Source organism: Trachemys scripta, chromosome 6 (assembly GCF_013100865.1).
Source record: "Trachemys scripta elegans isolate TJP31775 chromosome 6, CAS_Tse_1.0, whole genome shotgun sequence".
Taxonomy (NCBI): Eukaryota; Metazoa; Chordata; order Testudines; family Emydidae; genus Trachemys; species Trachemys scripta.
The window spans coordinates 30189951-30205125 of NC_048303.1; the positions used below are offsets into that span (position 1 = coordinate 30189951).

The 15175-nt window shown below is 39.5% G+C and overlaps 1 protein-coding gene across 1 annotated transcript in view; it reads left to right on the forward strand.

Moving 5' to 3' along the window:
• The window catches only part of ITGA2 (integrin subunit alpha 2), a 101175-nt gene that overhangs the window by 37881 nt on the left and 48119 nt on the right, over positions 1 to 15175 (forward strand). Inside the window, exons 3-4 of the mRNA XM_034774268.1 lie at positions 11092 to 11201; positions 12437 to 12528. Of these exons, the coding sequence (XP_034630159.1) occupies positions 11092 to 11201; positions 12437 to 12528 (202 nt within the window). The remainder of the gene's footprint in view (positions 1 to 11091; positions 11202 to 12436; positions 12529 to 15175) is intronic.

Below are 15175 nucleotides of genomic sequence, written 5' to 3' on the forward strand. Positions count from 1 at the left end.
TTTAAGACTCTTCAAAGTTACTATGGGAGCATTCATGAGGATGCATCCGAAGAAGTGGGTTGTAGCCCACGAAAGCTTATGCTCTAATAAATTTGTTAGTCTCTAAGGTGCCACAAGTACTCCTGTTCTTTTTGAGGATGCATGAGTTTATCTTCTTTAGGTTGTCAGTACCTGTGATGTGAGTACCGTTATTAGGGATGGCATTTGAGGTTTCAGCATTTGTGGGGGGTTTTCCTAATATGGAACAAAAATGAGACCTTTAAAAAAATTTCATGAAAAACAAGAAAGTGAAACCTAGCCCAGAATGGCCCATAGCTGTGTAATTAGGGCACTCACCTCCGATATAGGAGACCCAGGTCCAAGTCCATAACCACTGTGCTATAAAACCAGTCTTTCTGTCTTAATGAATATTGAATTATTTATACAAAATGGAACAGCTCCATAGGAGAGCTTGAGACAGACTGCCACCCTGTTGTTAGGGCACTCACCTGGGTTGTGGAAGAACAAGGTTCAAATCTCTGATCTGAATCAGGCAGAGTAGGGAACTGTGAACCTGGGTCTGCCATGTGACAATCCTAACTATTGGCTATTCTGGAGTGGGTCTCTCTCTACCCCCAGAAATTCCCTTCCAGACTGTGAGTAAATTTCCCAACAAAAGTTTCAGGTCTGATTTAAAAAAATAAAAAAAAGTTAAAAAGTTCACAAGAAGCTTTAGCCACAGACAATTGTGGTGCTTCTTGCCTGTTGGCATCCTTTTCCCCTTTCTGCAGACAGGCTTTCCAGTGGAGTTCCTGCTTTGCTACAAAAAGCATCTGGGGCCTCAGACTGAAGTACTATCTCGGCTTGTTCATTATTTCATTAATCATGTTTGTTCAGAATGTGGGTGGGGAGCAAGTCAAAGTGAACAGGAAATTGTGATCTGACTACTACTAAGATCTTCAGCCCTTAATTGTGGACACACATGGGGTGTTTTGCAGTATATTAGAACATATTACACATTTGCTAGTTCTTGGTTGTGGCCTGGTGTAGTTTCCCAAAGATAATGCATGTTGTACTTTGATCTGCCACTCTCAGAGTCTGTGTGGTTTATCATTGTCTCTGCACTTTTCATGACTCCATAAAATTCAGACTCATTACTCTGTGTATATAAAGTGAGAGACAGTTTTGAAGACAGACTAATAAAATTTGTAGTAGTATTTCAGTTTAGTCACTACATAATTGTGTAATGCAGATTTGCTGCATGATGAAATGCTGTTCAGAGAAAATTGATGAGTCTAATTAGATCTTCTATAAACTATGTGTGGTATTGTTTATTTAAAAACACATGTTTCCAAATCTTTTAGTAAACATATCATGCATTCTTCGTGCTGGTATTCAGAATCTTTATTTTATGCTTCACATACAGAACATTTGCTTTATTGTTTTAAAGAGATACAAAGCTAGCATTGCCTTGCATGGTGTCAAGTATCAGAGGGGTAGCCATGTTAGTCTGAATCTGTAAAAAGCAACAGAGGGTCCTGTGGCACCTTTAAGACTAACAGAAGTATTGGGAGCATAAGCTTTCATGGGTAAGAACCTCACTTCTTCAGATGCAAGTCAGGAAAAAAAAAGAGCAGGAAAAAAAAACCCCGCAAGTGGTTATTGTTCTGTATTCCAGAGAGGCTGTGCTAGCATTATTTTTAAATGCAGTTCTGACTTTCCCTCCCTCAGATTCTTCCCAGTATTGGAAGAGAATCTCAGAGATGGTAAGTGGTGTGCGCATGAGGAGGGCTGTATTGGGATTTTGTCTGTGCAGTACATGCTGTTCAGGTTTGCAGTGGTGTCTGGGAGGCAGAGTGGGAATTATGTTCCTGGTTTGGGTTTGCAGTTTGGCTCTGTCTTGGAGGTGCTTATACAGTATCAGAGGAGTTACTGGGGGACCTCTGAGGCAAACTGGGCAGCATCCCCTGTAGGCTGTCCTCACTCTGGATGACATTACCCTGAGGCAGAAAATGGCCTTATTCAAAAAGGCAAAAAGGGCAGACCAATGAGATATACTGTGAAGTTATTCACTAAGGTGGTCCCCCTAGATGTGCAGCAAGAGTGGAAGGGAGTTGCAAGCTATTATACCAGGAGGAGTGACCAACCAGCTATTCCACAGAATGTCTGGACCAAAATCAAGCAATTTCTCCATCTTAGAGTCTCTTCTATCTCCCCTGCAGACATGGTGAAAGTGCAGAGAAAAATAGATAGGGTTCTGCACTGATTGTCTGAGGCATTTTTCTTCTATGTAAGCCTGTGAAAAGCCTTTAAGAGCTTTGCTATTCCTGTAAGAATGGATGTAACTGGGAATTTATACCTCACCGGGGAGCCTTTGTACTTTACAGGTATGCAAAGTCCAGGTCTGTCTCATGTAAGCTGAGAATACTGGCCAGACTTTTTTTTTCCTGTAGCCACTGTCTCAATAATCAGTTGTATTTTGCACAATTGAATGTTTTCATTATTCAAATCTAAGGCAGGAGAGTGGCTAGGATACAGGCTGCTGTCCACCATTTTGAGCTGGTGAACAGAGTTTGGGGGACAGGAGAAGGAGGGTAGCATTTGCTGGGCAGGAGAGATGCAAAGAGGGGAAAGGAAAATAGGTAGATAGGCATGTGGTTTTTCATAGAATCATAGAATATTAGGGTTGAAAGAGACCTCAGGAGGTCATCTAATCCAATCCCCTGCTCAAAGCAGGACCAACACCAACTAAATCATTTCAGCCAGGGCTTTGTCAAGCCGGACCTTAAAAACCTCTAAGGATGGAGATTCCACCATCTCCCTAGGTAACCCAGTCCAATGCTTCACCATACAAACAACAGAGCAATGGGAAGACATGCGTGTGGCACCATGAATGAAAATGGAGAGAAGCTTGCTCATTTCTGTAAAATGAATGACCTATTTCAACATCATGAAATTCATAAGCTGATGTTGTGTTCTCCAAATGGCAGATATAAGAATCAGATTGACCATATCATGATCAATGGTAAATGGCGACGCTTACTGACAGATGTGAAAGTGAGAAGCAGTGCAGATGTTGGCAGCGACCACCATCTGTGACAGCCTCCTTCAAGCTAAAACTGAGAATTGTTGGTCCACCAAACAAGGGACATAGATGTTATGACATTGACAAGCTAAAGTACCCCAAAATACAGAAAGCCTTCATTCTGCAGTTAAAGAACAGGTTTCAAGCACTTGCAGACCTTAATGAAGAGGAGGGGAATGCAGATGAGGAGATCAACAAGAAGTGGGATAAAGTAACAGAAATGTATAAACAGAACAGTGAAGCCCGTCTAGGCTACAAGCAAAAGAGAAGGAAGGAGTGGATTACACATGGAAAGCCATAGAAACCAGATGAGCCCCGAAGAACAAAGTTTTAGACACAGAATCCCAGAAGCTAAAGGACAAATACCTTTAGAGCAGTATAGCAAGGCACACCGGGAGGTCAAACGCCTTGTGAGAGAGGACAAACAGCATTATATTAATAATCTGGCAACACAAGCAGAGATGCAGCTGCTCGTGGTATACAAGGAACCATCTACAAAATGACACAGCTTACAAGTGGTAAATGGCAGACACCAACAAACACTCTCAAACAAGGACACCAACTAGCAAATGGAAAATAACAAGAAATGTGCTGGACGGAGTATTTCAGAGAATTGCTGAATAGGGAGCCACCGAAAGAGGAAGCAAACATCCCGGAGGCAGAAGAAGATCTTGATATCAACACAGACACCCCAACTAAGAAAGAGATCATTCAAGCCATCAAATCCTTAAAAAATGGGAAAGCTCCTGGCAAGGATAACTTGATAGAGTTCTCAGAAAAGAGCAAGCTGGTTTTCTGAAAGGGCATGGCTCCATGGACCAGATCTTCATTCTACGAAACATAATAGAACAGTGCTTAGAATGGCAACGACAACTCTACATAAATTTCATAGACTTTGAGAAGGCTTTTGACAGCGTTCACATATGCACATTCTGCGGGCATATGGAATTCCTTTCTGTATAATCTAAAAAGCTTCTATTTCAACTTTACATGCAGTGTTGATCACAGTAAGCTCAGTTTTGATGTCAAAACAGGAGTACGTCATGGGTGAGTCATGTCTGCAATCCTCTTCAGCATTGCCATCAACTGGGTAATGCAGCGTACAACAAAAGACATACCAAGAGGCATTAAATGGACACTCTTCTCATCCCTTGAAGACCTGGACTTCGCAGATGATGTTGCTCTTCTATCACATACCCAACACCATATTCAAGAAAAAACAACTCAACTCAACGCATTCAGCCAACAAATTGGACTGAAAATCAACTGCAATAAGACAGATATCATGACCTTTAATATTGCCTCACCATTACCAGTACGGATAGACGATTGTTCTTGCCAGTGTACAAACATTCACATACTTGGGCAGAACCATCAGCCAGGATGGTGGAAACAAGCCAGGACATCCGGAACAAAATCAATAAAGCCAGGAACACCTTCAGGAGCTTAAATACAGTCTGGAAAATCATCAAAATACACCAAAACCAAACTCAAAATTTATCAGAGCTGCGTACTTTCAACACTACTTTATAGTGCTGAATGCTGGAGAATGAGAAAGTATGACATGCCCAAACTGTCTTCATTCCATGCAACCTGCCTCAGAAAACTCCTCCATGTCTTTTGGCCCAGAACAATCTCAAACCAAGATCTATTGACACAGTGCAGCCAAGAGGATCTGAGCACCATCATTGCTAGGAGGCGTTGGAGATGGATTGGGCATTTGCTTCAGCTGGAAATTGATTCCATCACCAGAGTAGCAATAAGATGGACACCTGAAGGCAAGTGAAATCGAGGCCGCTCAAAAACAACATGGTGAAGAGCTGTGGAAGCCGAGCTGAAAAACCTGGGGCACAGCTGGGAAACTATTGAAAGACTTGCCAGAAATAGACAGGAGTGGAGGAGCTTCATCACTTCCTTAAATGCCAGAGGTGTAATAGGAACACGATAATGAATGCACATCGAGAAGCAAATGTAGACATACCTAAGTTAGCATAGATCTAGCTAGATCAAAGCTAGCTTGAGTAACAATGGCAGTGAAGCCACGGCACTGCAGGTGGCTGCACCAGTTAGCCTTGCCTGCCAAGGATCCTGGGGATAAATACTTGAGCAGCCATTGTGGCTTCATTACTTTTAGTTTTCTGATGGTTGATATTATAGAAAATGGTGAACCTGTCACGGAAACCCTAGAGTTAGCAATGACCAACTGACATTCTCTTAAACAAAGCTTGTCCCTGTCTATACTAGGTGCTGAGTCATGTTTAACATCGTTAGTTTATAATAAATTAACAAGCTATTTTACTTTCTAACATGATTTATTTTCTTAGTATAGGTATGGCCAAAGTTCTTCAGAGGAGGTGGAAATTTAGTGCAGTGGTTTATGCAGAGCTTCTGGTCCTAAGTGTATATCTACACTGCAGTTAAACACCCAGGGGTTGAGCTAAGGGACTGCAGTGTAGACGCTTAGGCTGGAGCACAGGGTCTAGGACCCTGTGAGGAAGGACCTCAATTAAAACAGTCTCTTAGTCTGAGCCCTGCGAGCCTGAGTCAGCTGGCATTGGCCAGCTGCAGGTGTCTGTGACGTTGTACAGTCTATATGGTTTTATAAAAACATGAGAATAAGTGATCTAATGTAACTGGAATTTGCTTCATGCAAAAGGTCTCGTTTAAGGTATCATTACAAAGCTTATACTCCACTGGGTGTGATCATCCTATTTGTATAAATGTACCACTCTTGTATCTGAAACTAGAAATATGAAATATAACTCTGCGGGCCTATTGTAATTATGCAAAGTGTGGGCCATTAATGGTGGTTTGGAATCTTGATGATTCCCATTAACCAGGACCATTGTCTGCAGATGGCTGTGTTTACCTGTTAGTCTTCCTGTATATGTGTGTGCTGGCAAGTGGATAATGAAGTCTTGCAGTGACATGTGATCATGTCACCTGAACTGGAATCCATCTTTAACCTGGTGCTTTTCCAGTGGGGGGGGGTGGGGTGGAAACCCAGAGGGACAAAGGGTTCCCGCCTTAGGCAAAAGATATATAAAGGGGTTGAAGAGAACAAAGGAGAGAGAGGAGCCATCATGAAGAATCCCCTAGCTATCACCTGAGCTGGAACAAGAGCTGTACCAGGGGAAAGATTTGTGCCCAGGCCTGGAAGGTGTCCAGTCTGAGAAAAAGCTTACTGAAGAATCTCTGAGGGTGAGATTATCTGTATTCAGTTTGATTAGACATAGATTTGTGCATTTTATTTTATTTTGCTTGGTGACTTACTTTGTTCTGTCTGTTACTACTTGGAACCACTTAAATCCTACTGTCTGTATTTAATAAAATCACTTTTTATTCATTAACTCAGAGTATGTATTAATACCTGGGGGAGCAAACAACTGTGCATATCTCTCTATCAGTGTTATAGAGGGCGAACAATTTATGAGTTTGCCCTGCATAAGCTTTATACAGGGTAAAACGGATTTATTTGGGTTTAGACCCCATTGGGAGTTGGGCATCTGAGTGCTAAAGACGAGCACTCTTTTGTGAGCTGTTTTCAGGTAAACCTGCAGCCTTGGGGCAAATTATTCAGACCCTGGGTCTGTGTTGGAGCAGATGGGAGTGTCTGGCTCAGCAAGACAGGGTGCTGGAGTCCTGAGTTGGCAGGGAAAACAGGAATAGAAGTAGTCTTGGTACATTGGGTAGCAGCTCCCAAGGGGGTAGACATATCCCAAGGATACATTTACCCAGTCCACAACAGTGAGCCTCCAAGGCCAGGTCGGCAGACTCGGGCTCATGAGGCTCATGCTGTAGCACTAAAAATATCTGTGTAGATGTTGTAGCTCAGGCTTTGAAGCTTACGGATGGAGCGGCCTCCCTAGGTTTCAAAGCCCAAGGTCCAGCCTGAGTAGCAACTGAAAAGCACTGTCTACACTTCTAATTTTAGAGCGGTACCATGAGCCTGAGTCTGTCAACCTGGGCTCAGAGGCTCACTGCCACTGGCTGTGTAGATGTATCCTAAGGAGCAAATAATTGTGCAAATTAGCTTTCATGGAAGAGCAGAGACAGGGAACGGGCACAGGATAGAAACCCTCCCACCCCAGGGAACTGCTGGCAACCCACAGATAAGGAAACACTGACTTTGTTAATCTACAACTGTAGGCATTAAAATGACTGCAGTTCAGCTATCTGAGTGGTGAAATCTTTACATAATTGTTTTCTTTTGCTTGTTTCGTATTTTCACAGTTAGTTTCTATGTGAATAAAATATACTGCAGATATGTGACTTAGACATAACCCATCATTACAGGATGACTCCAACACAGTCCAGACATTATATTTGTCACATACTTATCATAAGAGTAATATATGGGGTATTTCCAAAATCTACTAACGATAGCTGCCTTGTTTTAATAAGTAGTTTCTCTTGTGGATGCTTAAATGTATTTTGAGAAACTTAGAAAAAAGTATACAAATAGTTATGCATAATATACATATTTATAGCGAGTGAAATATTTACAGATTATATGCAGAGTGGTGTTTTAAAATATTTAAATGAGAGCATCAACTTGAAACCTAGTCAGTTCCAAAAGATAAATTTAGTTTCAGATACTACTCATGCCCCTAAGTTTCACTATCAATGTTCGGTTTGTTTTGGTTTGGTTTTACAATGACATTTTTCTGTTGTAAATATTTTTCTCTTATTTTGCTGTAGAGAGGCCCACACAAAGAGTGGAAACTGACTGTCAAACACGAAAGAGGGAAAGAGCGAAATTTAATTGATGTATATTAGAACTTCCTTGTCTTTTAGGTTTTCTTTAAGTACAAAACAATTATATTGTAACCTCAGTCCCCTTTTTGTGAAGATGCTGGTTTTGGGGTCCAATCTTGCCTCTAACAGGAATTTTGTCATTGATTAAAATGGGAGCAGGATTGGATCTGAATTAAATTAAATTGCATTTTATTTTATTCTGGTTTGCCTTAAACAAAATATGGAATAATTGCATAATTTTCTGCATGCGCATATAGAACCCTTCCATCTCTGCATGTACTTAATGGGTAGTAGAGAATGACAAAAGCACAGTAACCTGCTCACAGGAAGCCAGTGAACATCCCAGTTATAGGCTTTATTGGACAGCCTGGTTATTGGTTTTGTACTGGAGTTATAAAGCTGATTTTCTTCATGTTTCGATAGGCCTTTGTCAATAATCCAGTATTTTATAAAGAGATATTTATAACACCATATGATAGGTTTGGAATTGCTGGAAGGACATAAAATCCTGTTTGCTTACAAAACAAAGTATTTCAGATGTTTTTTGGGGTGGGTAAATTCGCTCTGTTTCTTTTGTTGCATAATCACTGTTTTCAGCAAGATAATTGAGATGCAGGCATTTATTTTTAAAATACTCCTACACAGGAAAAAGGTTAGGTACATTCTAAAGTTTTGTTATATTTTTGCTGACTGACTTGTGCTGCTAAAATGAAATAAGGTTGTTTGTTCTTCATACTGTTGTGTTTAGTTGAAATTAAATACAATCTAAGGTGTGTATGGAAATATTTTGTCTGAATAAACCTGAAACATCCTTTGTGTGTTAAGAAATGTAATATTTTTATCAAACCCATTTTATTGAATTCCTATAGTATTGAATAGCAACTAGGTCATGTGGGTCCTATGGAAATGTAGTAAAGTTATATAGAAATTGCTTTGAAAATACATAATAGAAAATATTGTTGCTATAATTTTTGTTTTTTCTTTCTTTTAACTATCCGATAGAATTCTATGGGAGGTGGGGGATACAGTTCTCCTTAGAATTCTACTAATTCCAACCCTATTGAAAGGTTATCATTTTCTATTAAACTCTGTAAAACTTTCTCAACAGGGACCCTTTCCTTGTCATATCTTTGCTTTTTATTACCCTTTCATATAAACACTAGTTACTCACTGGTTAATATGTTATAATCAGAGGTCATAGATGGATATTAGAGTATATAACAGGAGGTCTTTCCTTTTCTAATCATTAAGCGGTTTCACAATCCAATGTTTGAGACATCACTATTCATATCCATGGAAATAGTTCTACTTATCCACATTTCTCCTGCATTTTCTGTGGTATATGGAATTCTCCTTCACTTCCTGTCCTAAACTACTGTTACATCGCTGCTGCCTTTCCATGCTAAGTGAAAGTTGAAATGTCGGTATTTATAGCCAATGTCCCCAGATATCTGGGATTAATTGGCTAATGTTTGAAAACTGTTCTGCATTCCCCAAATGGAAGGTACTCAGAGTGGTGTGAACGCTGGAAAGTGTGTGGCAGTTGCTAGGAGTGTAGAATTAGAGGAGAGTGAATCACTAGAAGACTTTTGGCAACTTAACTAGAAGCTGTGCATCTTAAAATTCTTGTCCAGGGTGAAACAGACACAACACAATAGTCTGTTATCATCACTTACAGTATTTCCTTTCTGACTCAGTGTTTTCAAGGTGTAGTAGGAGAGTTCAAGTTCAGACTTGGGCGACATACTGTCACTGTGTAAGCGTTAAGTATAATGTCTCCTATCAGTTAAAAGGATAATTTAAAAGAAATCAGTGAACTTTTTACCTGACAGCTCTTTATGGGGGTTTTTACTGTCAGGAAACTGCAGATCATAATTTCCCAATTCACTATTTGTCTATCTATATTTGTTAGAAATTAATTACTGTTTATATATTTGTGATTATTGATACCTTTGCTATGTTTCTTTGATTTTGTGATATAACAACGATTTAGATAATGGCTTACAGAGTATACTTATAAAGTTTGTGGATGATACCAAGCTGGGAGGGGTTGCAAGAGCTTTGGAGGATAGGATTAAAATTCAAAATGATCTGGACAAACTGGAGAAATGGTCTGAAGTAAATAGGATGACATTCAGTAAGGACAAATGCAAAGTACTCCATTTAGGTAGGAACAATCAGTTGCGCACACACAAAATGGGACATGACTGCCTAGGAAGGGGTACTGCGGAAAGGAATCTGGAGGTCATAGTGGACCATAAGCTAAATATGAGTTAACTGTGTAACACTATTGCAAAAAAAGCAAACATCATTCTGGGATGTATTAGCAGGAGTGTTGTAAGCAAGACATGAGAAGTAATTCTTCCGCTCTGCTCTGTACTGATTTGGCCTCATCTGGAGTATTGTGTCCAGTTCTGGGCACCACATTTCAGGAAGGATGTGGACAAATTGGAGAGACTCCAGAGAAGAGTAACAAAACTGATTAAAGGTCTAGAAAACATGACTTATGGGGGAAGATTGAAATAATTGGGTTTGTTTAGTCTGGAAAAGAGAAGACTGAAAAGAGAAGACATGATAACAGTTTTCAGGTATGTAAAAGGTTGTTACAAGGAGGAAGAAGAAAAATTGTCTGTCTTAACCTCTGTGGATAGGACAAGAAGCAATGGGTTTAAATTGCAGCAAGGGAGGTTTAGGTTGGACTTTAGGAAAAAACTTCCTAACTGGCAGGGTGGTTAAGCCCTGGAATAAATTGCCTAGGGAGATTGTGGAGTCTCCATCATTGGAGATTTTTTAAGAGCAGGTTAGACAAACACCTGTCAGGAATGATCTAGATAATATTTAGTCCTGCCACGAGTGCAGGGGACTGGACTAGATGACCTCTTAGGTCCCTTCTAGTTCCATGATAACGTAATACTAATAACCACATAATAGATTAAAACATCCTCTGAATACTTGACTCTCTCATTCCCATACACTAACCCCATTCTCCACCAGGGTTCTCTGATATGATACTTGCATTGTCTTTGTGCGGTGCACCCTGGGAAGTCACAGCTGAGCAAAGCACAATTTTGGGACACTTGGAAAGGGAATAGTTGGGTTGTGAGGTTTTTTGGTTTTTACGTGCTAAATCTTGTGAGCTCCTCTCTAACTTATCTAGGGGGCCTCAGACTTTCTAATTTATTTTCAGTTTATCTTTAAATAAATATACTGCTCTTCATCAGAGTGTAAGGAAAGAATTAATCAGTTTCCCCTTGTTTGTTTGTTTTTAGGCTGCTTGTTGGCTCGCCATGGAGTGGGTATCCATCTAACAGAATGGGAGATATCTACACATGTCCTGTTGACTCACTTGAAACCACATGTAAAAAACTGAATTTACAAAGTAAGTTGTAACTAATGCTGACTTAATGCAATTGTCCATTTTGCCTTACTTCCGTACCAGGACAGATTATTTGATAAACTCGAATTAGGCAGTCAGCACAGACCTACTGACCCTGATTAAGTGAAAAAGGACACTATTATTCTAAATAGTTTCTTTATTGCTGAGCATTCTTTGGTATGAGGGTGAGACTTCAAAAGAATCTGAAAAATATGGACAGTGGTATTAATAAGAAGATAGGGAGGGCATAACTTTTTCTTCTCCTTCCAACATAGCTTTTTATTTTTCTTTTAATACTAAAATTAGCTGCATGTGTAGGCATATGGTTGTTATTGCTTCTTCCCATGTAATGTTGTTTTTGTTAGGCCTAGTAAAAAGAAGAGCTTTTTAGAGGACCACTCTGTTCTCCACTTCATTTATTACACATGCTGCCAGGGCAGTTTTAGCTTCTAGAGCCAGCTCAGTATATAACTCTGATGCTACTTCCTGCTGTTTCTCTCTAACACTTTTACATCCGTTCTATATTAACTGTAGAATTAGTAGCAGTTGTAGAAGTGGTAGTATATATTATTTATATTACAGCAGTGCTTAGGGGGTTCTGATCGGGGTCCATTTTGCTGGCACTTAACAAACACATAAAAAGACTGTTCCTACCCAGAACCCAGTGTAAAATGGGAGCCAACAATTAGATGTAGCAAATAGACAGGGCAACATAAGGCAATGATGAGATGTTTAAGAATACCATATGTTCAGATCCTCGTTTAATTTCTATTTTAGGTGCTATGGCATAAAGCATTTCTCTTCTCATACAAATCTTCCCATCATCCTATATTTTCTGTCTGAAATATCTAAGATTTGGGCTTGATCCAGTTGAGAGAGATCTGCTATCAGCAAACAATAAGAGTAGTCACTCAACCTACTAAAAACATTTGTACTGGATATAGTTAAACTGCCACTTGAGAAGTTTGGCTGCTTTGCCTATTTCCTGTAGCTCTTGAGAGCAGGCAGTCTAATTATAAATGCTAATCTAGATATGTGACAAGGCCAGTTAATGTTGTCTAGCAAATTTCTCACACCAATTATCTTTCTTTTGTTTTGTCCCAGAAGCTTTTATGGGATTTGAAAAATTCCTCTTCCAAACTCTGGTTCCTTAAGCTTAAACTTTGAGTTGTGTAACCAAGGAACATATAATGGGAATTTAGGGGTTTTTTGCTATCCTTTAATCTCTTTATTTTTAGCTTTAACACGCATCCCAAATGTTACTGAGATAAAGGAACAGATGAACCTTGGCTTGACACTAATAAGAAACTCAAAAACTGGAGGATTTTTGGTAAGTGTCAAAACTGTACTCAGTAAGTAGTAAAAAAATGATTTCTACTGTTGACCATTGATGGAAAATGTAGCAGCTGGAATGTTCCACTTTTGTAAACTAAATCTGAGCTGAAAATATTTCATTATACAACATGGAATAATATGTATTTTATATTACATTTAAAACATACATTAAAATAATGTTGTTTAGGTTGCAAAGTAAAGCACTCAAAAGTTAGGAATTTCTCCTTTGTGCATCCATCCAGGATTCCTGTGTTTAAAAAAAAAAAAAAAAAAAAAGTAGTATATGATCATGTAATTAAACACTGTATCATAAGGCACATGCCTAGGGAGCAGAATTAAAGTTGCACAGGAAAGAGGAGATGGCCTGGGCTATAGTCATTGAGTTTTTTCTTCATTATACTCTTTTGACAGCAGTCATGTTAAATATGAGTAGATTATAGTAACAGCAAACTAGGTTTCTTTTGCAATAGGTCAGTCTTGGTGGTGGTTGTTGCATTAATCCAAAAGGGTTTCTTTATTAATTTGCCAAGCAGTGCCTTTTACAGAAATCCATTTTTTCCAAGGTAGAGCATCTGCTTTTGTGAATACAAAGTCTGCTCCCTTTGTGTGTCCTCATGGCTTCGCCTTCACCAACCCAGCTTGTGGAGGAAGACCAGCTGTACCCCATAAAGGGATGTAGTAGCACACATGCTGCATGCTGGGGAACTTGAGTGAGAGTGCCTCCTACAATTCCCCCTGATGTGGTGCAGCTCTGCTCCACCTTCATCATGGGCTACTTCCTAACAGCCACAAGAGAGCCCAAGAGAGGAGTCAAGGCTAACCTAGTAACTAATTGAGATTAAGTAGTTGAGCTAAAGCTCCAAATCTTACTGGAGAATTAAGTGTTTTTCTTTTAATTTTGGCTGCCTCTTTCTTTGTGTGGATTAGCCCATAACATCCCAGGGCCACCTTTAAAAAAATGTTGTTGTCCTAAAGCACTTAGCAGCTTGGGAATTTTTCTCTAGCTCAGAATACAAATTTTCAGTTAAATATTCAGGCAAGTTTTGAGTTAGCGGTTTCAGATTGCTTCACTATCTTTTTACTTTTAATTTCCAATATGTAAGGATTCTTTAAAAAATAACACTTGAGAGAGGGAGAGAGAGAAAGCTGAATTAAATGTTCACTTAAAATAATGTTGATAAATGAACTTTGCAGACAGCTAAAACTGCATTGGAATGGAAAATTCATATATAAAAGTATATACCACTCCACTTTTCTGACCCTCTGAAATATCTCTCTGGTTGTTGATAAATGAAGTATGAACTTATACCCTCAGATACCTTTAAAAGCTTTCATTTTCCATTGTCTCCAAATGCAGCTATCATATGCCAGCTTTGTATTCTGTAGATGCTGCAAAAACAATTCCTTGTAGTTTACATTATGTACAATCTGTTTATATACTGTGAACAGTTATGTTCAAAGATCTACCACAGCAATGGTAGAGCTTACAAAATGGTGAATGATCAACACGTTTATAGATTATATTGATTCACTGTTGTGATGCATACATACTCCAGTTTAAGATTTATATATCATACACCAGTACAGTACCTAACGTAGTGAAACTAAATATAAAGCAGACACTTCACTATACTTTCTTTCCAGTTTAAAGTAAGAATGAGGTCTTCTTCAAGTGGCTAGGCATATTCCCACTTATGGGTACTGCACCCTCATGATGCTCTGAGAGGTGACGCTATAAAGAAGTGCCTCTTGATGCTATGGGGAACGGCGGGGGGGCAAGAGTGCTCTAGCTGACACTGCTAGAAGATGTTTTACTGTAAGGCACCACAAGGCATTGCAGTACCCATAGGTGGGAACATGCAGAGCCATGTTGAAGAACTCTGATTACAGGTAAGTAACCTTCATCATTATTCAGGATGTCCCAGTTGACTTGAATCATTTTAGAATTAATATTTTCTCTATTGCCCCTTATGTTATTGTATTAGTGTTCAATAATTTATCATCATCGCTGGCCTCTTTTAGCCAATATAAGCTCTGATTCATCAAAGTACTTAAAAACATGCCTAATGTCAAACATACGAGCAACTCCACTGAAATCAATGGGATTACTTGTGCTTAAAAGTTAGGCATTTGCTTAAGTATCTTAGTGAATTGGCACTGAAAACTCTGTTCTCTGATTCTTTAGGGTGAGAAAATTGTGACCAAAACCTGAATGATTCTTTTGCCTTCTAGAGTAAGACCTGGTCCACACTAACCCCCCATTTCGAACTAAGGTACGCAAATTCAGCTACGTTAATAACGTAGCTGAATTCGAAGTACCTTAGTTCGAACTTACCGCGGGTCCAGACGCGGCAGGCAGGCTCCCCCGTCGATGCCGTGTACTCCTCTCGCTGAGCTGGAGTACCGGCGTCGACAGCAAGCACTTCCGGGATCGATCCCAGAAGATCGATTGCTTACCGCCGGACCTGGAGGTAAGTGTAGACCTACCCAAAGAGGCAACATTATTTATTAGCCATTACGAACTTTAATAATTAAAAATGTACATATTTCATGTAGAGTAATTTAAATTGTATCTAAATTGGACACACACACACACACACACATATATATATATATATATATATATATATGCGTGAGCCACT